The following is a 19,307-nucleotide window of genomic DNA, read 5'->3' as shown; positions in this document are numbered from 1 at the left end:
GCCTCAGCGCGCCGACAGCGGCAGCGGGGGGGCGGGCGGCTAGCGGCAGCGGGGGGGCGGCGCTGCTGCCGCCCTGCCTTTCGCTGCCCGCCGGCGGCCCTTCCTCCGCCCCTTCCCGCGCCGCCCCGCTCCGGTCCCCGTCTCTGCCGCCGCTCCTGGGTAGGGAGGGAGGGCTGGGAGCCGCCTCCCGCTGCCCCCCGCGCCCCCTCCCCATGCAGCCCAGCCCGGCGCTGGGAGCCCTCCCCGGGGGCATGTTTCTGCGGCCGCTGCCGGGATAACCGGCGCCCCGTCCGCCCCCGCCCCGGACGGAGGATGCTGCCCGCGCCGTGGCGGGTTCCGACTCGGGCAGCAGCGGCCTCGCACCCCCGCTCGGCTCCGGGTACTGCCGCCGGGGAGAGATGACTTCAAGGTACCAGGCGGACTGGATCCCTTACAGGTACGGGGGGACCGGGAGATGATGGTTGGGCGGCTGAGGGGAGGGGGCTGCCCTGTCCGCCCATCCCGGCTGCGCCTGGGTCTGAGCCCCTTCCCCTCGGCGGGCTGCAGGGGACTGGTTGTCGGCGCCCGTGTTTCGGTGACGGGGCCGGGACGGCTGGACCCTGCCTGCCCGGGGCACGGCGCGGGGAGGCGGTCGGGTCCCGCTGTCGGGAATCATCCCCGGGGCCAGCTCCGTGCCTGCCGGCTCACGGGCCCTCTCGCTGGAGGATGCGCCGGCGGTGGCCCCTGATCCCGCCTCCAAACTTTGGGCTGATGCTCCTCCGTGAAGTTCAGGGAGGCTGGTCTCTGCGGGCGAGCTGCTGGGCCCGCTGCGAGAGGGGAGCGGGGAGCCCCTCGGCTGCGGGCAGCGGATGCGGAGCCGTGGGGCGACCCGCTCGCGCTCCGAGCGGGGCAGCTTTTCTCCACGGCTCGGCCGTGGGCGCCCGTGCGCCGCCGAGACCCCCGGGGGCCGGGCCGGGAGCGCACGAGCCGGGGGTCGTTGTGCTGGCGGCCGTCGCCCCTTAGCCGGTGGGGCCCGGCAGTACAGCGGGTGCCTCCCCCTGCGCATCGCCGTGCCCGTCGCGCAGGGCGGCCGGGGAGGGCTGCCATTGGCTCCGCGGTTGCCATAAGCTACGGGCGCCGCCGCGCCGCGGCTCCAGCTGGAGAGCCCCGTGCGTCAGAGGGCGCCGGGCAGCGGCGGCCGCCGCCGAGCCGGCCGCGGGGCGATGCCGGGGTGGTGCTGGGCCGGGCCATGCGGGGCCGGGGTCCCGTGCTCGCCCTGCGGCCGGCGTAGGGGCGTGCGAGGGAACTGCGCTCTCCCTCGTTCGCCTTGCAACGCCTGCTTGCTTTAGGGTGCCCTCTCCGTGGGCACTCGGAGCATCTCCGAGCAGGAGTGTTTGCTGCTGATGTATGAAAATATTTTGTGACTTGGTAGGTAGGAGAGAGCGAGCCAAAGAACATACGTTTCAGGCAGGATGAGCTGTGCTGTGGAACAGTAATAAAGCAATTACTGAATCTACTATCGGTACCAATTTTAACAGTTTATTTAGATTTTTTTTTAACTGAAGTATTACAAAAATAAATAGGTAATGCAGCAAAATATACTTGCTTCATTTACTTGCTTTCAAGTAAAAATGTAGCTAGAGGAATGTAGATCAATTATTTTTTGTAGAGAATCACGAATTAAAAAATTTATGGAATGCATTTTAAAACAAAGGTACCTGTTTAAGCAGGAGTTGTGTTTTGCCCCGTTCTAGATGACAGTAGCTGTAGTGACCAGATGTTGAGTGCAACATAAACACAAATAAATCATTCCCTAATATAGAATAAAAATAGAATGACAGATACACAAGTAAAAGTGTTTTTAATCTGTATGTGTGATAGTTCTAATCAACAGAAGAATCAGAAAGAAAACTGATTACAGTAAACCTAAGAATATTGCCACTGACTCTTCAACAGCCCTTTCAGAGCATGTGTTTTAAAAAGATGCAAGGAATTGGCAATAAAGCTTCCAAAATGACAAGCTGGTGCATTCTTATGCAATTTGAAGCCACGTAATGAAGGCATAAATACCGTAAGAACAGCTGTTCCATGACTCTTTTCCCTGTAGTGGCTTAACTGTTTTCTTGTTTTTTCCCTCTACATAAGGCTGTGTAGAGGCCAGTACCATAACTTTGCTTAGGGGATTTGTAGTATACTTTTTCTGAAAAGGAAACAAAGCATCCTATGTAACCATTTCTGTGCAGTGCAAGTCAGAGAAGCAAGGAGGTTCAAAATGGTAGATCTCCAGAGAAACACAGATCTGATGAGTCTCACAGTTTTTCTAAACTAATATTTGCCATGAGTGTTCCCTCTGGAACTAGAGGCAATTGCTACCCTGATGCTGACAGCTTAGATTAACCGGGCCATGCCTTATGTGTATGGGCAGCAACTGCTAAAGAACCCTTGCCCCTCCAAATCAAAAGGCAAACAAACCCAGCTCCTGCTCTGAAGTCTCTTTGTTTAGGTTTCTAGCATAATTCCATTTTTCTCAAAGAAGCTGACTTTTTTTCTGTCTACAGAGAGCTAATTCCAGAGTTGGAGGTATACACTTGTAAATCTCATTGAACTTGCTAGTTTTCCGTATCCTCTAGAATACCCTAAATGTATTTACCCAGGAAACATGAGTCTCTAAACAAATATGTGACTATGATTATATTTGAAAACATTTTATTAGTAAATTAGGTCAAAACTCTGTCTTTTCTAGAAGTGAAACATGCATGGTGTGGGGGAGGCCTGGTGTCTGTGCACATCTAGGAATTCTTGATCTCTCTGGGAGCAAATGCCCCTTGACTGATCTGCTCTGTTGCTTTGAACTCCTGTTTGCTGTAGTGATTTCAAGGCTTGCTGATTCTTAAATCTCAGAGGCCTGTTTTCCATCCCCTTTATGGTCTGGGTGACGTGACAGCCAGCAATGTCAGTGCTAGCTTGGGGGCCAGAGCATGGCATATTTGACATGCTAAAGTCCGTAAAGAAGTATGTGACATATCCTGAGCTTCATTGATATACAGTGTGCTAGCAAATGCTGCAAGCCCTTCTCCAAGCTTGGGAAAACTGTTTCAGTTTTGGCATGGACTTTAAAAAGGTGGCATGACTCCTAAACTTGCATTGTTCCTCTTAGCAGTCTAATTAGGTATACGTGCAAATATATACCTGAATTAATTCAAGCAGAGAAGTGCTGTTTCTTTAGTAAAATGTCACATACATATATACACGCCCTTACGAGTTGAACGAGCCAGAGGGAATCAGTTTTGCATGCGTCTTGCATGAATCACTGAGCAATCCACCTGCATGTCCAAAACTCACAAAACAGATTTATATATTTCAGTTTTAAGACACAGAACATTTTGGGTGAGTTTACAAAAGAAGTACTAGACACTTCTTTCAGTGCCAGTGCTAGCTTTTTCATGTTGAGGTGGATGAAATATATTCATATTATTTGTGGAACAGAGTTTGCACTGTTTCGTCATTTTTCCCTAAAACCCTTTTCTTTCTTCTGTGCGCTACTTTTAATTCACTGATGCTCCTAGTATGAGATTTTAATTTCTTCTATGATAGGGAATACAATTGAGAATGATGCTTTAAAAGTAAGTATATTACATTTATTTTCATTAAACTATTTCATAGGTAGAATTCAAGTATATGATTAAGCACTTACTCCTATAAAACTATATATAAGGTACAAACAGTTTTTTTTTAATTGAGCCTATTTTGACAGCCTTTCTATCCTTTATTATAGAGAATCAAAAAAATTTAGAACTTGGCTAAAAAATCAGTTGCAGCTCACATATCAAAAAAAAAAAAAAGGTTCCTTGTGCTGGTAAGATGTAGCTTCTTTAGAAATTATGTTCGTGTGCACAGTAATAATTTTGATCGCATATCCCTTTGCAGTTTTCAGTAGAAAATACTAAATGCAATTTGACCAGAATCATTCCAAATTCACAAGAGTTTAGGGTTTTTTAGATCACAAATAAGTTTCAGATCATTTTACTGAACTCATTTTAAATTTATAGAATTTCTGAAATTAGCATAATCATTTTTCTTTTTGCTGATATGCCGTGGATGAGCAAGGACATTCCTCACACTACGTAACTATAGTTAAATGGAACTGTTGCTACTTAAGATAAAAGCATCTATTCATTTTGTCAAAATAAGGCCTCAGTGCCTATTATTATTCTTACCTGGTTCTTTAAAATTACATCTTAATAGTATAAGTTTTAAAGCAGCATTTATAAAAATATATAAGCTGTTTAATAAGAAATAAATAAACACTGTCAGCTGAAAGTGCAGTACACATAGGAATAAATCTGCCCTAAGTCCCCTGAGTTTTCTATAAAGCATCAGTGTAATTCTCCTGAAACTTCAGGTTTGTACAGGCAGTCCTACAGTAGCCCAACAGGAACTTGTGAACTGTGCAGCAGGGGGTCTGGCCATTTGAGTGGAAGGCAATAGATAAAGCCAAATATACAATGTGCATATGCAGTGGCATAATACATCTTGATATGAGTAATAATATACATTATTTTGTTTGTTATATTTTTATTCTCTTTTTTGTAGTTTTTATGAATTTGCTTTGAAGTTTTGGGTTGGGTGCTTAGATATTGCAGCTATAAACAGTCACTAGTTATTTGTTTGTAAGGTGAAGGATTGCAGTTGGGTGAAAATTGTGTTGGGGCAGTGCTGTGTCGTAGATTCATGAATCATGGCAATTAGAGTAAATAAGATTTCTGAAGGTGCAATGTGTAAACAAGTTCTGGAACAAGAATTTGCTTGAAGACCAAAGGTCTCCAAAACTTGTTTCTATGCATTTATTTGAAATATTGGTATATCATTTATCTTTATGCCTCAGTATTCTAAGGGCAGCAATACAGGTAAAATGCTCGCCCCCTCTGCAAGGTGCTGTTAGTGACTGTGAGTGCATCGCAATGCAGGCAGGCTCGCTATCAGCTGCCTGCTGTGGGGAATGGCATTGATAATTTATAAGAGAGCTGCTTTTCTAAAGAACAGGGTACAAAGAGCATGTGTCTGCTCTGCTCTAAATTAGGCTGTCTTCTCTCAGGTTATTGCGATGTACAAAATTAGCCTAGTCGTGTGCTGTTAAAACATTTAAGTTAGAGCTCTCCCTTAATGAGGGTCTATCCTCATGAGGGAGTTAGCGTTACAGTGCATAGAGACTCAGCATCAGCATTGTGGGAGATGTACAGGCACATCGTCAGAGGCAATTGCTATCCTGAAGCCGATAGCCTAGATCAACCAGGCAGAAAAGAGAGCAAAGGAAAATGAAGTATTACTTCAGTTTTACCAGTAGGGGAAATAGAGACCAGTTGAAGTTGTGGGGAATTGGCTTAAATAGAAATGGGACAGGGCTCAAGGGAGATAAGTGAGAGAGCTGGAGGCGAAACCTAGTCTTCTTGTGCTTTGTGTAGTGCCGAAGGTGGATTTAAATTGGGGAGTGATGGAGAGGCTGAAGGGCCGTTGCCACCTGTTTTAGGGTGTACTTTGGGCAATATGACAGATAAGTGTCTGCACCAACCGTCCTGTAGTACTGTGCCCCCCGACTACCTTTACAACATCAACATCCAGACTGAGAATAACGACTCATTTCATAACAGGCCAGCGAGTTTCTGGTAGTGACAATCATTTGCAGGTTTCTGGCAGTGACGATCATTTACAAGCCATCTGTGCCAGATTTGGACTGCAGAAGGAAAGTGGATATGAAATTTTATGTCTCTTCTTGCAGTTCCCTGAGTCAGACAGTTTCCTCTCCTATGCCTGAGGCTTTGAACTTCCCTTAAAGCTTCTTTCATTTAGACATGCACAAAGCAGCTTCTCTGGAAGGTGGTACTTTCTATTAGTAACTAAAAATTGACATTCTAGAGAGCTGGATTCTTTTCACACTTCCTCCTCATTCCTGTTCTCCTCATACTGATGGCTTATCCTGTTTTATTTTCTAATTCATGCTTTTCTGTTATTTCTCTTTATGAACACAGGTTGGCTCTTGCCATTTTGTCCCTGTTTTTTGCGCTTCTTGACTCTTCTGTTTTCTTCTCTCTTTCCCCACTTTCAGCTTATTCATGAACATAGAATTCTATCTTGCGAGCTCTATGGTGCCTATAGAAGATAAATTTCTCTGTAAATGTTTTCTTTTTAATTTGTATTTTATTACTTGTAAATTTTAAATAAATCCATCCCAACTTCTTAATGCATTACTTCAGTAGATAGTACTGGTTGTGGTTTTTCAAAGCTGAGATTATTTTCTTGCAGGTTATTGAGAATTAATTTCAGTACCTGCAGCAGATTATTCCGAGACAAATTGTTGTAAGCATGCAATGTTAAAAATGGTGCTTATTTTATATCATTTGTTGCTAAAGCTTGTGTCACTGTATTATACGATGGCCAGTAATTAGGATTAGGAGATGCATCCTTGCCATTTAATTCAGGGGATGCTCTTATCGGTGATAGTCTGTGTCGCGCAAATGCATGTCAGTGAGAAACTGAAGAACCATTCTCCCATGGTTTTGCAACCTCCCATATCTCACAGTAGTGGCAGGGCAATACCAGCAAGTTCTAAGGACTTCTTTCTGGGCTCTGTTATTTGTATTATGCTAAGGCTATGCAGATATATGGGAAGACAGTTGTCGATTTGAAGAATTTACAGTTTAGAAGACAAATACAAGGTAGGGGCAGAGAATACAAGCAAAGAGATCAGGGTGATTGTTGGCAAGCTTATCGTTACTTACATTTTTGTAATAGACATATGATCATCACCTTCTTTTGACTGTCTATTCTGATCTTAAGAAAGCAGGAAAGAAGAGGATGGTGACTTAAATGGATTTGGAAGTGTGCTGTCAAGGAAGGGTGGATAGAGAATACCAAGGTAACTCTGGGAGCAAGTGAAAGACTGGAGTAATTGTTTTGGAATGGGTGAGGACACTTGTTAAAAGATGAAAACAGATTCTTTTGCTGACATAGTTGATTTATACCAGTTTTCAGAGCTTTGTTTTGTCTAACACTTGACATTAACATATTTTTTTGCTTTATATGTGTTCAGTAACCATGGCTGTACAGTGGGTCCTCTATTGGATAATTTTAGTGCATGTCTACATTCTGTAGCTCTGTGACTTTTCTAAAGTCTTTAAATGCTCAATTTGGTCTGAAATTAAATTATTTACTAGATGTGCATGTATTTTCTTCTTCTACATTAATAGCAACCTGAAATACATCCTTGCTTGTCCCTTTCACTGATTACTGCAGAAGAGGCTTTCTCTTTTTTGGGTTGCTAATAAATTGGGAGATTACAGCATTATTATTTATCCTTAGAGGGAGTCACTTCTTTTGGGGAAATGCAGTAGGCCTTATACAGCAGAGGATAGCAACTGCTCCTGTCAGTACAAGAACTTTGCAAACCTTGGATGCTGATTCTGTGCCGTCAGACTACTATCCTTATATCTTGAGACAGAAATGCTGCAGTATCTAACACCACAGTCCGCTTTGCATGCAGTTGAGTGGGTGCTTGCAGGAAGGAGTCGCTAAGAGGTGCCACAAGACCCTTTCCATCGACTTAGAAGGGAATTGGATTGGTTCCAAGACCTTCTCTGAGTTCATGTTTTAGTTGAACAAATAATGGAAAGTAGTCTATAATACATTAATATGAATGTGACAGAGCACTTTGTTTGTTTGTTTGAGTGACATCCTTATGTTTGCTCTCTGACTACTTGAGTGGCCAAGTCTTTCTTTCATGACATTGAGTTTTAGCTTGAGTTCTCAGATTTTTACCCAATTAAGTCTTGAATTGAAGATTTCACTGGAAATCTCATGGTTCCCGTTGAGGTGCATGTTGACACAAATCTATGAATATTATAATTCATAATTAATATAATTCATTTGACACAGGTAATGAAGCCACAGCATGAGGTTTTTAATGGTAATTTTAATTGTAATCACAGTTCTAACTACCTGCAGGTGAGAAATTACAAGATGAGGAAATTCCTTGATTAACTTGAAATGATGTCTTAAGTTGGAAATTTATCTGCAAGTAAAATACAGATACATCAGGATTTGATCCACATTTAAGGAAGGGATCAAAACTGTTTTGTCTTTCAAATTTGGTATCAGTTTAAAAGCAAAATGAATGAAGTCAAAGACTGAGTATTTCCCGCAAGCGGTAGCTGTGCCACTGGAAAAAGTGTAAGGAAAATTGGTCTCCATTTTTTCCAAAGTAGTTTGCGGCTAACCAATACTGGTGCAGCAGCATTTTCATTGGTCTGCAATGGCAAAAATATATCACAACAGCATGTTGTAATTCTCCTGTCTGAAAATTTGAGAAATTATTGGATATATCACAGAAATTAAAAAATAAATAACTTGTCTGGATGATGACTTAGACCAACTGCTCAGGTCAGGCAGAGTGGCAACTGGAAAACTGAGATGCTTACTCTACCTTGCAATGCATCCCACTAAGTTTGGCCAATATAAATCCCAAGACTCAAGCCAGGAGTAAGAATTTAAACGAACTTTTGCAGACCAAGGGATTGCTTGAATTCGTATTTGCCTACCTAAAACTTCAGGTTAGGTATATGGGGAAATAATTAATCTTTTGGGACACTGCATCTGCAGAGCAGCATTAAATAACATTAAAGATGTCTCTACATCTGAGTTAGACCCTTATAATAGATTCTTCCAAGTTACTGAATTTTAAGTCTTTTCACTGGCTGTTGCTGTAGATTTTAAAAGTGACATAGAGTGTTTTAGAGAAAGTTTGAACCTGCACTAGAATAACACTAGCTTTGTTTTATTGCCAGTCCTTAAGGTAGAGTTCAGGTCTCTCTGCACAGTGCATATACCTAAATCTATGCTATGATGTAGATATGGAGAACCCTGTAGCTTTGCTTGGTTTAGTATTGGTTAAGTATCTTCTGTGTTTCATCTCTGTGGTAAGTCCATGCTGCATACTGCAGTGCAGTAGAGAGATACTTTGGCTAGCTGCATATGAGCTAACACAGATACTGAAAGCAGTACAGTGACATCAAAAACGCAGAAGTGATTTATTCTTTTGAGGAGCAGTGCAGTTCAGTCTTTAATGAGCTATGTGCTACATAGTTAAACTGTTTCCAGTGTATGTGTAAGCCTGTTTACAGCTAGCTCAGTATCTATTGTATCACAGTTCACAACATGGATGTGACTTTTAATCTAAGCTTCGTTATTTGGTCTAAACTGAGAATATTAATTTTTGGCTTTTTAGAGCTCTAGCCATCCTGTCATAAGGCACCTAATCTAGGCTCTGGCTTTTCAGAGTACTAGGATCATTCTTCTTTGATATGCCAGATATATTTATTATGGAATACTATATTAGTACCTAGAGAAGCTGGGTCATCATATCAGTGCAAAAAGATCGAATATCATGACATTGCTAGATGTTGGAGGCATCCTGGACAATGCCCTTTAAATGTTAGCCACTAGAAATAATAATATAGTTTGGTATTCTGGCACTGCTTAAGTAGCTGGAAAAACTAATTACTTCTTTGGGGCTGGAATATCACTCACATTTTAAAGACCAAGAAAAAACAGCACAGAAGAAATGTAAACAAAATGGAAAGTTCTTCCTTCCTTCTCTTTCTGTTCTTCCTTCCATCTTTCCTTCTACTGCTATTACTTATTCATTTAGTGATATATGCTTGAGGCTTTGCAGGATAGAAGTTCTTCTGAGCAGTACTGGAAGGGAGAAAGATTTCCTGTCCTGTGCACTTTGCTCTAGGAGTAGTTCCAAGGTCTTTCCATTGGGAGAATGTGAAATCTACATCTGAATAGCCTAGAGGGTGGCATATGCAAGTTCAAGTCTCTGCTCTGTGTGTTTTGTTCCTTAGGAGGATATTTCTAATACCCTGGGGGGGTATCCTCACTTTCAGGTTACTTGTTTATGTGGGCTGGGCTTATCCTTTCATTTTTTGTCAGAAATTTTACCCTTAAACTCTGGAGGTCATTAGATTTGCATGGAAAATTTTAGATTTGATAAATAGGCATTATCTTACAAAGACTTTTGGCAAAAAATCCAGTGAGCTCTAGACTTGGTCTGGAAGGTTTTATGGCCTAGAGGATTAATTTTACTTGCAAGAAGTTATGATTTCTGAATGCCATAATTTCACTGAAGTGATAGCAAATAGTATCAATAGTAACAAGAATTAAAGGAGATAGTAAGGTGACTGTGAGCTCCTTGAGAATGACTACCCACTTGCTGGACTTTCAGCTTACTAGGTTTTGTTTGTTGCATTCTGCTAAAATACAAAGATTTTGAAATAGAAGATTTAAGAACACAGACAGAATAGTTGTATTTTAGTATTAGGCTGCTGTAGGCCTACAAAAGACAGAATGTAATAATACATAGTGAGCCTTGGACAGTTTATGGCTGCATTTTCAAGAGTGCTCAGGGTCGCTGTATTTCTTTGCTTGCATTATTTGCTAATCATGAGCTCCTTTGAAAATATGAAGCTTCTGTTGAAGATGCTTCTTACTGTGGTGGAGAGAGAAGGGAGGAGAATGACTATTGTGCTGCCTAGTCAAAGTGACAAACAACACATAACACTTTGCAGTTTTTATGCATTCTTTGGCAAGAACAACTCATTCTCATCTGAAAAAGATTATTCTGAAGAAAAACTTAAAATACATGAGAAGCACAGAAGTTTTCACTGCATTGTCTGATGAATTGTAAATGCACCCATTTAACTGTGCTAGGAGTCCTCAAAGTAACTCTCTGTGTTTTGGGATGAAAATTCAGCCCAAAGTGTCTTGGTTTACAACTAGCTTTGCAATATTGCATTTACAGTGGACTAGCTCTTAGATTAACAATGCTATACATGACTGCGTATGCAATAAATCCTGATTAGAAACATGGTCTTGTGTGTGGTTTTGCTTTTGACTTTGCACTTGATGCTTTGCACTGCTGTATTGTTGCTATTTTTTCATCAAAATGGCTATGATATTCTTTCCTTGTTAGTTTTGCTCCATTAGACTAGGTCTATGAGTAACAATGATTGATGTACTATTAATAATCCCCAAGGTATTTATTTTGTGAAATGGAAAGTATTTGTTTCCTTTTTACTTCATAGAGGGTCTACCTCTGTATTCTAATGATAGTTAATACTTGCAGAAACTTATTCAGCTTGATTCTGTGGCTGTTACCTTTTTCATATGAGTCCTGCATATTTGGAAATGTGATCTGTAGCGTTCTGTTGAATGGGCTATCAAATACCTGATGTTGTTTTGGGGAAGAGTAGTGCCTATGTTGCCAGGTTATTGCCTGGACAAAAGGCAACTAAGGTTGAGTTGAATTTGTCAGTAAGTCAGTGGCAGTATTTCCTTGTAAACTTTCAGCTCCTCATAAATTATCTTTTAATAATCATAAAGCAGATAAATATTTGATCAAGATTTCAGGTCTTTGCTGCCATTCAGAAACTTTCATTGTAAATGTTTCTAAAATAGATTTCAGATTCAAGCAGAGATCCTTCTGTCGGCACCTGGAAATAGAGGGGAGCAGACGTGTTCCACAGGGAGCTGCATACTGTGCTTGCAGTCAGTGATGCAGGCAAGTGGTCCGTGCTTGCCAGCAGGGTCGCTACGGCGAGACTTGAAATCCAGGGAAGCATGCTGCACGCGTTCAACATGCCGCAGGTAAAGATCACATCACGTGCACTCTTAGCAGTACAGTGCTATTCCAGAATGGTAAATGCTTGTGAAGGGTCACATTGATGAAGCTGTTGCTGTCTTACGCGTTTCTGGCCTGCTTGCGTCAGCCAGCTTTCTTTTCATAATTCCTGGGCTGAATTTGTCATCATCTTGTTCCAGTTTTGGCAGGGTCGTTCACTGGCTGATCCTACAAGTTAAAGTGGCTGACCTTGTATCCCACAATAAATAGTTGTGGCACACTAAAACATGAGGGATCTTCTGAGGTTGAGAAGTGCTATCCTTTGGAGGTAAAGTAGTACCCTCCTTAGTGATTTTAATAACTAGCAATATTTTTAGAAGAAATCCTTTCATTGTAGCTGTTAAGAAATGCAGGTTGGAAGCTAGGATCTCATGCTGAATGTTTTCAAAGGCTATGTAGCACATCATTTTCTGGTCGTGGGATGTTACCTGTGACCCCAGAAGCCAGAAACCACCAGTAGTGGCATTGATCCATACTGCATACATTGTGCATCTGCATTGTGCACACTTGAGAGGAGTATAGTGATGATAAAGCTAGTCTATATTGGGTGTCAGGCTTTTCTGGTTTTGTTTTGTTGCTGAGTTCTGGCAGTTTTGGAAAGTGAAATCTAAGTATTTGAGAGGGATTGCAGAAAAGAGGAGAAGGCACAACAGGAGGTTAAACTCTAGCAAGTTGTGCCCTGAAGTGTTAGAGCTATGACTAATGTGCGTATAACAGTGATCACATGCTAGACATTAGACATTTTGTGCAGTGGACTATTAGCGTTCCATAAAGAAACTGGAAGATATGCAGTCGTATGTATTTATTTGAGAGGAGTAGCCAAACCATCTGCTGGTGTGTGAATGTTGATTAGAGGAAAAGTTGGATCTTATTTTCACTTTTTTTTTTTTAATGGTCCAGTATTCAAGATGATACTGTCTGTGTTACTAAACCACATTTGGAAATAGCCTCCCACAATGCCAGAAGATGCTTAATTATATTGGGTATGATTAAAAGGGATCTCCAGCTTTGTCTGAGGTAGCTTCCTCTACCTGAGAGTTATGCGTGCTTGCTTGTCATTCCTACTGTTGTCTCCTCCTTTTCCTGGTGTGCACCTGGTGATTTATGGAGGGACCACAGCTTGTGAGACCTGTGCCTTAGTAGTCCGGATGCGTTGATGCAACTTCTATTTTAGGCTTTGTTTGCTTGGTGCCCTAGTGCGCTTGCCGTCTTGAGTCTCACCCTCCCATGCTGCCTTTTGTGTGACGCTCTGGGATGTGTTGCCAGGGTAGAGGCATGTTACCCTTGTGGTACAGGTGAGAACACTGCACGTGCAGCGCAAGAGTGGCTTTTACAGGATTAGGTAATGAGTCAGTAGCAAGGTCAGGAAAGGAATTATATCTGCTTCATAATCTACTTCCATCCTTCTTGCGTCTCAAACAGATTACCTTTTTGTGTTTCTTTTGCCTGTGTATAAAGAAATCCAAATAAGGATAATGAGAACTACACATATGTAGACAAGAGAAAATGAACCTTGTAAATTTTCTTCGCAGTGTGTGAGGTTGGCAAGGAGTCTCCGGTATATACCTGTAGCTTTGGATCACTGCAACTTCTGAAGCCAGATTTCTTGTAGCTGGCCCTCATAATGTCTCCCTAGGAGGAATTCTCATTTGTCTAGTAGTACTGTTAAGCCTGTAACTTTTGCTCCATGGAGATGCTAATTAAGGTCTTTGCCTCTGCCCAGCTACCACCTTTTTCATGAAACCTATTCAACTTAGTGTCTTTGAAGGGTTTCCCTCTCTTTTAATTTTAATTGAAATTAATTCGACTGGACAAAAACATTTATAGACATTATGGATGTGTAAACCTCAGTTCCTTAAGGAACCAGGCAAAAACCCCAGTATACAGATACTGAACTATCTGTGAAGGAATCTGAAAGCTGAGTGCTCTGGTCAAATTTTATCACAGAACCACTATGGAAATGAGAATTTTTCCTGAAACTTTCAGAGATATACTTGTTCATTGCTTTGTCTCTTGTATTCTTATGCAAAGTGTAACATCAGGATAAATGCTTGGCACGAGACAGAGAGAAGAAAAGCTTAAATGCTACTTTTCTGACAAGAGAACTAAATATTTAGAATTTCATTTTTCTTGCATGGTATGATTTGTTTCCCATTCTAGAAAATTAGCAACCAGAGGCTGATATCAGGCATTTCTGTCCACATTTTACCCACAGTTTAGTTGAAAATGTTTCATAAGATGGAGTTAGTGGGCTTAGAAGTGTGTGCACTGATAGAGCTCTATAGGGAGCTTCAGCCCCCAATGGAGAATTGCTTTTACTATAATTGTTGCTAACAGGCGTTATAGCAGGTGAAGTGGAATGATTGAAATGGCAACTTCAGTTGCATATTAATAAAAAATGAAAAGTATGGTGAAAAGCCCTTTCCTGTAATGGTTTGCTACTAATGTCGCAGCACCTGAACAGCTCTTTGTTCACTAAAAACCCTGTATGTCTTATTCTTCCATCCTTCACTCTCAACAAGTTAAATGCAAGCTTATGACAGCATATCAGCAAATAAATTGATGTGTGTTTTATTGTGCTTTTTATATCTACAAAGAAAAAGTGCTGATGAACTTTTCTATTTGCTGTTTGTCAGTACAGTCTTACTCTGGCAGTTAGACTGATCTATTTCAGTTGTGATCATTTTAGTTCCATAAAACCAAACATGATTTATCTCTAGACTTCTTCAAAGATACACTGGAGCAAATGAAATTATGCTTGTTTCCTTTGTTGAAAAATGGAAGGCACAAAAGCCTAGGACCTGTAGTGTCTTGAATTACCTCAAGACCTATTTATGTCGTGCTTGAACAAATCTGCTACAAATAGCATGGCTCATATCAGTGATATCTCTCTAAAGCTATGCAGTTTTTGAAATTAGAAGTAGAGGTGATTTTGTATAGACTTTAAAATTAAAATATTTGGGCTGGGAAACAGTTTGTGCTTTCTCTGAATACATGGAAAGTAATAAATGACATTTAAAAAAATCTAGATTCTGGATATTCTTTCTATCTTGAAACTATTATTGGCTCCATGTAAACACTTAGGAAACAGCACTTCTCATAATAAAACTGAGACTTGAAGATTTATTTAAGCTCTGTTCCCTGAATCTGTGGATTGAAATTCAGTGTAGGACTACTTGCCTTTCCCGTAAAAAAAACAAACAGAAAGGTGATAAGAAATAAATAATAATAAAAAAACCCCAGTCACATCCAATTTACTGTATGTCTGAAAGTTTTTGGAATGTTTTCAAAAAGGAGAGTGTGTCTATTTTATGTGGTAAGGAAAGATTCAGCAGTTTTTCCTATGTTATTTCTGGCCAGTACACTTATTTGTCTCTCTGCTGTTTAATAATGTGCCTATATCTTAGTGAAAAGAAAAGAAAAAGACAAGGGAGACAAATTTTGTCTAATTAGTAAATGAACTGCAGTGTTTTCAGGATCTGTATTTAGCATGAAAACACCCATTAGAATTGCAGATTTTGCTTTGCGCTTTGTTCCTAGGAACTGATAAACGTACAATTTGCAATCCTATATAATTATAATCTGAATCTAGAGAACTGTAATTTCTACCAATATCTAGAATATATCATTTGAGTGCAAATTTTCAGTACGCTATGTGCAGGGATTAACAGCACAACCTTAATGAGAATTACTCTGTCTAATTCCTTGGATACCATGCTGGTAATGTGTCCCCTTTATCCATTTGAGAAGTCAAATTATACTGAAAATTTGTAGTTCAAAAGAATGCTTTGATTTTATATGATAGCTATCGTTTGGTTTATAAAACATGATACCCTATTTGCTCAGAATTTTTCAAATGATTATAAGAGAAAAATAATGCTTAAATAATGTAAGAGAAGAGATTAAAAAATAGACTGTCTTTGATCTAATGCCTTTGGATATGTTACAGTTTAGGGATGATGATAACTGCTTGCAGATTAAAAAAAATGTCTAGAGTTGACACACCTTTTTTTTTTTAAATCCTAATTTTTTTATGCATCTATTGTTTTAGAGAAAAGCATACTTTTCTTCCATGTAAAATATTTGAGCAAATTTTAGAAGTTTTTGTAACAACTCATCAGAAAAGGCATCTTGCTTTTTTCATCTATTTTTTTTTCTTCTTGGTTACTGTTTGATGGAACTGGTGAATACTTGACATGCAGTTCAGAAAACAAAGGTAAAAATTGAAAGATGTGTTTTCAGCCTTTTCCTTTAGTGTTCCCAATTTCACATCCTGTAAGCTTTTATTTTGCAGATCCATAGCCATTGTGCAGTCCACTGCTTATAAATATTGCCATCTGAATGGCAATATTTATGTCTGGCAGTAACAAGTTTATTGGATCCTTTTGAGTGACAGAACCCTTAAACTTAGTTAAGTGGCATGCATGTATTAGTCCCCGTTTTCAGTATTCCTCAAATATTCTGAAGAATGTGTTCAAGAGTCTGAAATGTCTTGCGTGGGTGACCTATGGAAAGCCTCATACGGTAGTACTCAGGCTGATTATGTAAAGATTTTTTTCAAGTGTAGAACAATGATTTGGAAAGGGTAGTTGCAGTTAGAAATAGGAATGAGTTGGGTCATGAGAATTAACTCCTAATTTTACAGATTTTATCTGCCAGTTTATATATATATATGTATTTTAAGTATGAGAAAATAGTAACTAGGATGTCTTCTTTGTAGTGATTAAGGTAATGTCTTGTCCAGGTTTCTGTTGAGAATTTTAAGCTGGGCAGAGCAGATAACGGAGTACTTTAACAAGTTATAAAGCTTCTTAGTAATGTCATGCTTTCTTGTGTGTTTCCATTTATGTCTCACTGCAGCAAGGCATTCCACAGAGCCTTGTTGCTCCCCACAATACACTAAAAAGTTTTGAGAGAACAGTCCAGAGTAATTATTAGTCTAAGTGATAACTTCATTGGAGGCACTCTGAGAGAACCAAATGAAGACAATTTGGTAATCCTAATCAGAGGTAGCATTTCCAGGGTGTTTTGGTTGTCTTGTTTCTGAAAATATTAACGGGACACTCCAGGAATGGTAGTAGTTCATATAGTATATCTTGTATAACACTGGGGAAGATCCCTGGGAGTAATCCCCCTCTGCATTTTACATACTCTGCCTTCTGTAGTTTCCCCTAATTTTCAATTTGCACTAGGAAAGACTGCTGGCAACCTTGAAGACAAAAGCTTTGCATGAGGAAGTGTCAGAAATGGAATCAAAAGATCATGGAGTAGATTTCTTTTATCTGTTGGAATTTTCCGAATGGACAAACACTGTTTTGGATTGTAGTTTTGTGACACAGTTTTGATAATAGAAATGGGAGACACAAATAATCTTGATGAAATCTGTTAGCTGAGCACCTGGAATGGTCCTATTGCGTTGCATGAGAAGAGCCCAGGCTCATTTGGTCTTCCTAATATTGTTTCCTCCAGTACGTTTATTTAGGAAAAAGGTGCCACATGATTCCAAAATTTAGCAAAAATGGTCAAAGACTAGTCAAGAAAACATAAATTCAGGACTAATATGATTCATAATGGAAATAAAAATAAAAGTACTCCTATAGCAAATACTTGTTCTGTTTTAATTTTGCCTTATTTATTTGAAGTATTTAAAATAGACATGCATATAAATTCAAATTCATGAGCACAGTTAATAGTTATGAATATGTGGTGATTAGAATTTATACAATGTATGTATTTTAATATACAACAAAAAGTGGTATGTTGTATAACAATGTTGAGACTGTTACTAAGTGCAATACTTCCAAGTACTTAAAAATGCTGTGAATGCATTTGGTTATTAAAGGGACTATTTTTTGCCAGTCTGAAACACAAATATGTATGCCAGCGTAGTTGGGGTTAAATAAAGTATGGTCAGATTGCAGTAGTATGTGCTATAATAGCACAAGTTATGGTTTTATCCTAAAATATGTAAAAAAAAATAAAAATCATTGCTTTTCATAACATGTCCCATGAAGTTAGATTCTATGTAATATTACTTCTTATGCTCCCCCCCGTTTATTTTCTCTTTACAAATGTTTTTACTAGAAAATGTCGGAAACTGGCACAGGCTGAAATTTGCCTGGGTTCAGCTTTGGTGACTGGTAGTTACACAAAAAAGGGGAGATAGTCACTTATGTAAGAAAAGAAATGATGATATGCCTCAAAATAATGTATAGTTTTACTCTTCCCCCCATAGGGAGTGAGTGATAAATGAGGCAACTTTAGAGGCTGCGTGCCACAGCTGTGGCACTCTGCCTGGCGCTTGTGCGGCTGCTGGTGCCTGCTCTCCAGCACTGCCTGCCGACACAGTGCACTGGCTGCCTTGCAAAGGGAGTCATTTGCTGCCGACGGAGGTGAAAGCTATACCTAAGGTCTGATGGCTAAAGTTGTGGTGCATGGTATCTTAATAATCTTAAACACCTAGAAGGTCTAATGCAGGGTGGACATTTTGTTAACTGTATTATAGTTTAACAGTTTTGCTTTCTGCATTTTTAGTAATTCCAGCTACCATATGGTTGTCTTGCATACTAAAACACAGAATTTGCTGATCTATTGCCTTAAAATGCTTCATGGAGAAAACTTGTTGCTAGAAAAGTTTTATTGGGGTAAATTCCTTTGGAAATTTCCTTGGTAGCTTGCCTGCCTATCTTCTCAGCCACCTGGGTGATAACAGGACCCATGTCCCATGTGCTTCTCTCTCAGGACTCGCTAGTTGCCTTCATTCCTGGGGCTTCCACGTTGCTGGTTTTGGCAGTCTGGCAGGTGGATAGGCTTAGGATTAGAGATCCCAGGGCTGCCAGGAACTCAGTCTGTTCCACGGATAGTTTGAAAGCTTTTGATTTCCTTTCAGAATTAGAGCAAACTTCAGTGTTAGGACATCAGATTTCAAAATCTGGAGTCATTCAATCTCATGGAATGGCTTTTCCTTGACCAGTCCTATGTAGTGACAGTAATCTGCCACAGCCCTGTGGGGTAGACCCCTCCGCAGCTTGCCCCAACCAGGATTCCTGAGCGGCAGACGAGAACATAGGATGGACTCACGGGTTTAATTCACGTCTGCTGCACTGAGAAGCCTCTGCACGTAAATGTCACTCCTTCATGGTTGTCCTATATACTGGATCATATACTGTGAAGGAATTGCACACTATGCGATGCCATTTGAACATCCACCATGTCGTCATTCACTGTAAACTCCCTGAACAATGATTGACTTAGGTAATGAGAAAGACCAGCTTTCACAGGTCAGTCATTAATATTCTCACTGTGAGCAAAGCTCCCATGTTGGTTTTCTGCCACTGTTTCTCAGTAGCTGTTTCCTTCACAGGTACAGAAAACTTTTCTGCCCACATCGTAAAGTTTCCTGTTGTAGTTTCCCAGGAAACTACAGGCCAGTCAGCCTCACCTGCATCCCCGGAAAGGTGATGGAGCAGCTCATCCTGGAGGCCATCTCCAAGCATGTGGAGGACAAGAAAGTGATCAGGAGTAGTCAGCATGGCTTCACCAAGGGGAAATCATGCCTAACCAATCTGATAGCCTTCTCTGATGGAATGACTGG

General features: G+C 40.6%; 1 protein-coding gene across 4 annotated transcripts in view; it reads left to right on the top strand.

The window, feature by feature from the left end:
• The first annotated feature begins 151 nt into the window (after window positions 1-151).
• The window catches only part of TUB (tubby bipartite transcription factor), a 77,191-nt gene continuing 58,035 nt past the window's right edge, over window positions 152-19,307 (top strand). For all 4 annotated transcript variants that reach the window (XM_026070559.1, XM_026070549.1, XM_026070538.1 and 1 more), the window contains exon 1: window positions 152-436. In XM_026070559.1, the coding sequence (XP_025926344.1) occupies window positions 399-436 (38 nt within the window). In that variant the 5' untranslated portion in view covers window positions 152-398. The remainder of the gene's footprint in view (window positions 437-19,307) is intronic.

Source organism: Apteryx rowi, unplaced genomic scaffold (assembly GCF_003343035.1).
Source record: "Apteryx rowi isolate R43461 unplaced genomic scaffold, aptRow1 scaffold_107, whole genome shotgun sequence".
NCBI lineage: Eukaryota > Metazoa > Chordata > Aves > Apterygiformes > Apterygidae > Apteryx > Apteryx rowi.
Note: the sequence above shows the minus strand (reverse complement) of the source record. Positions and strands in the feature narration are given on the sequence as shown.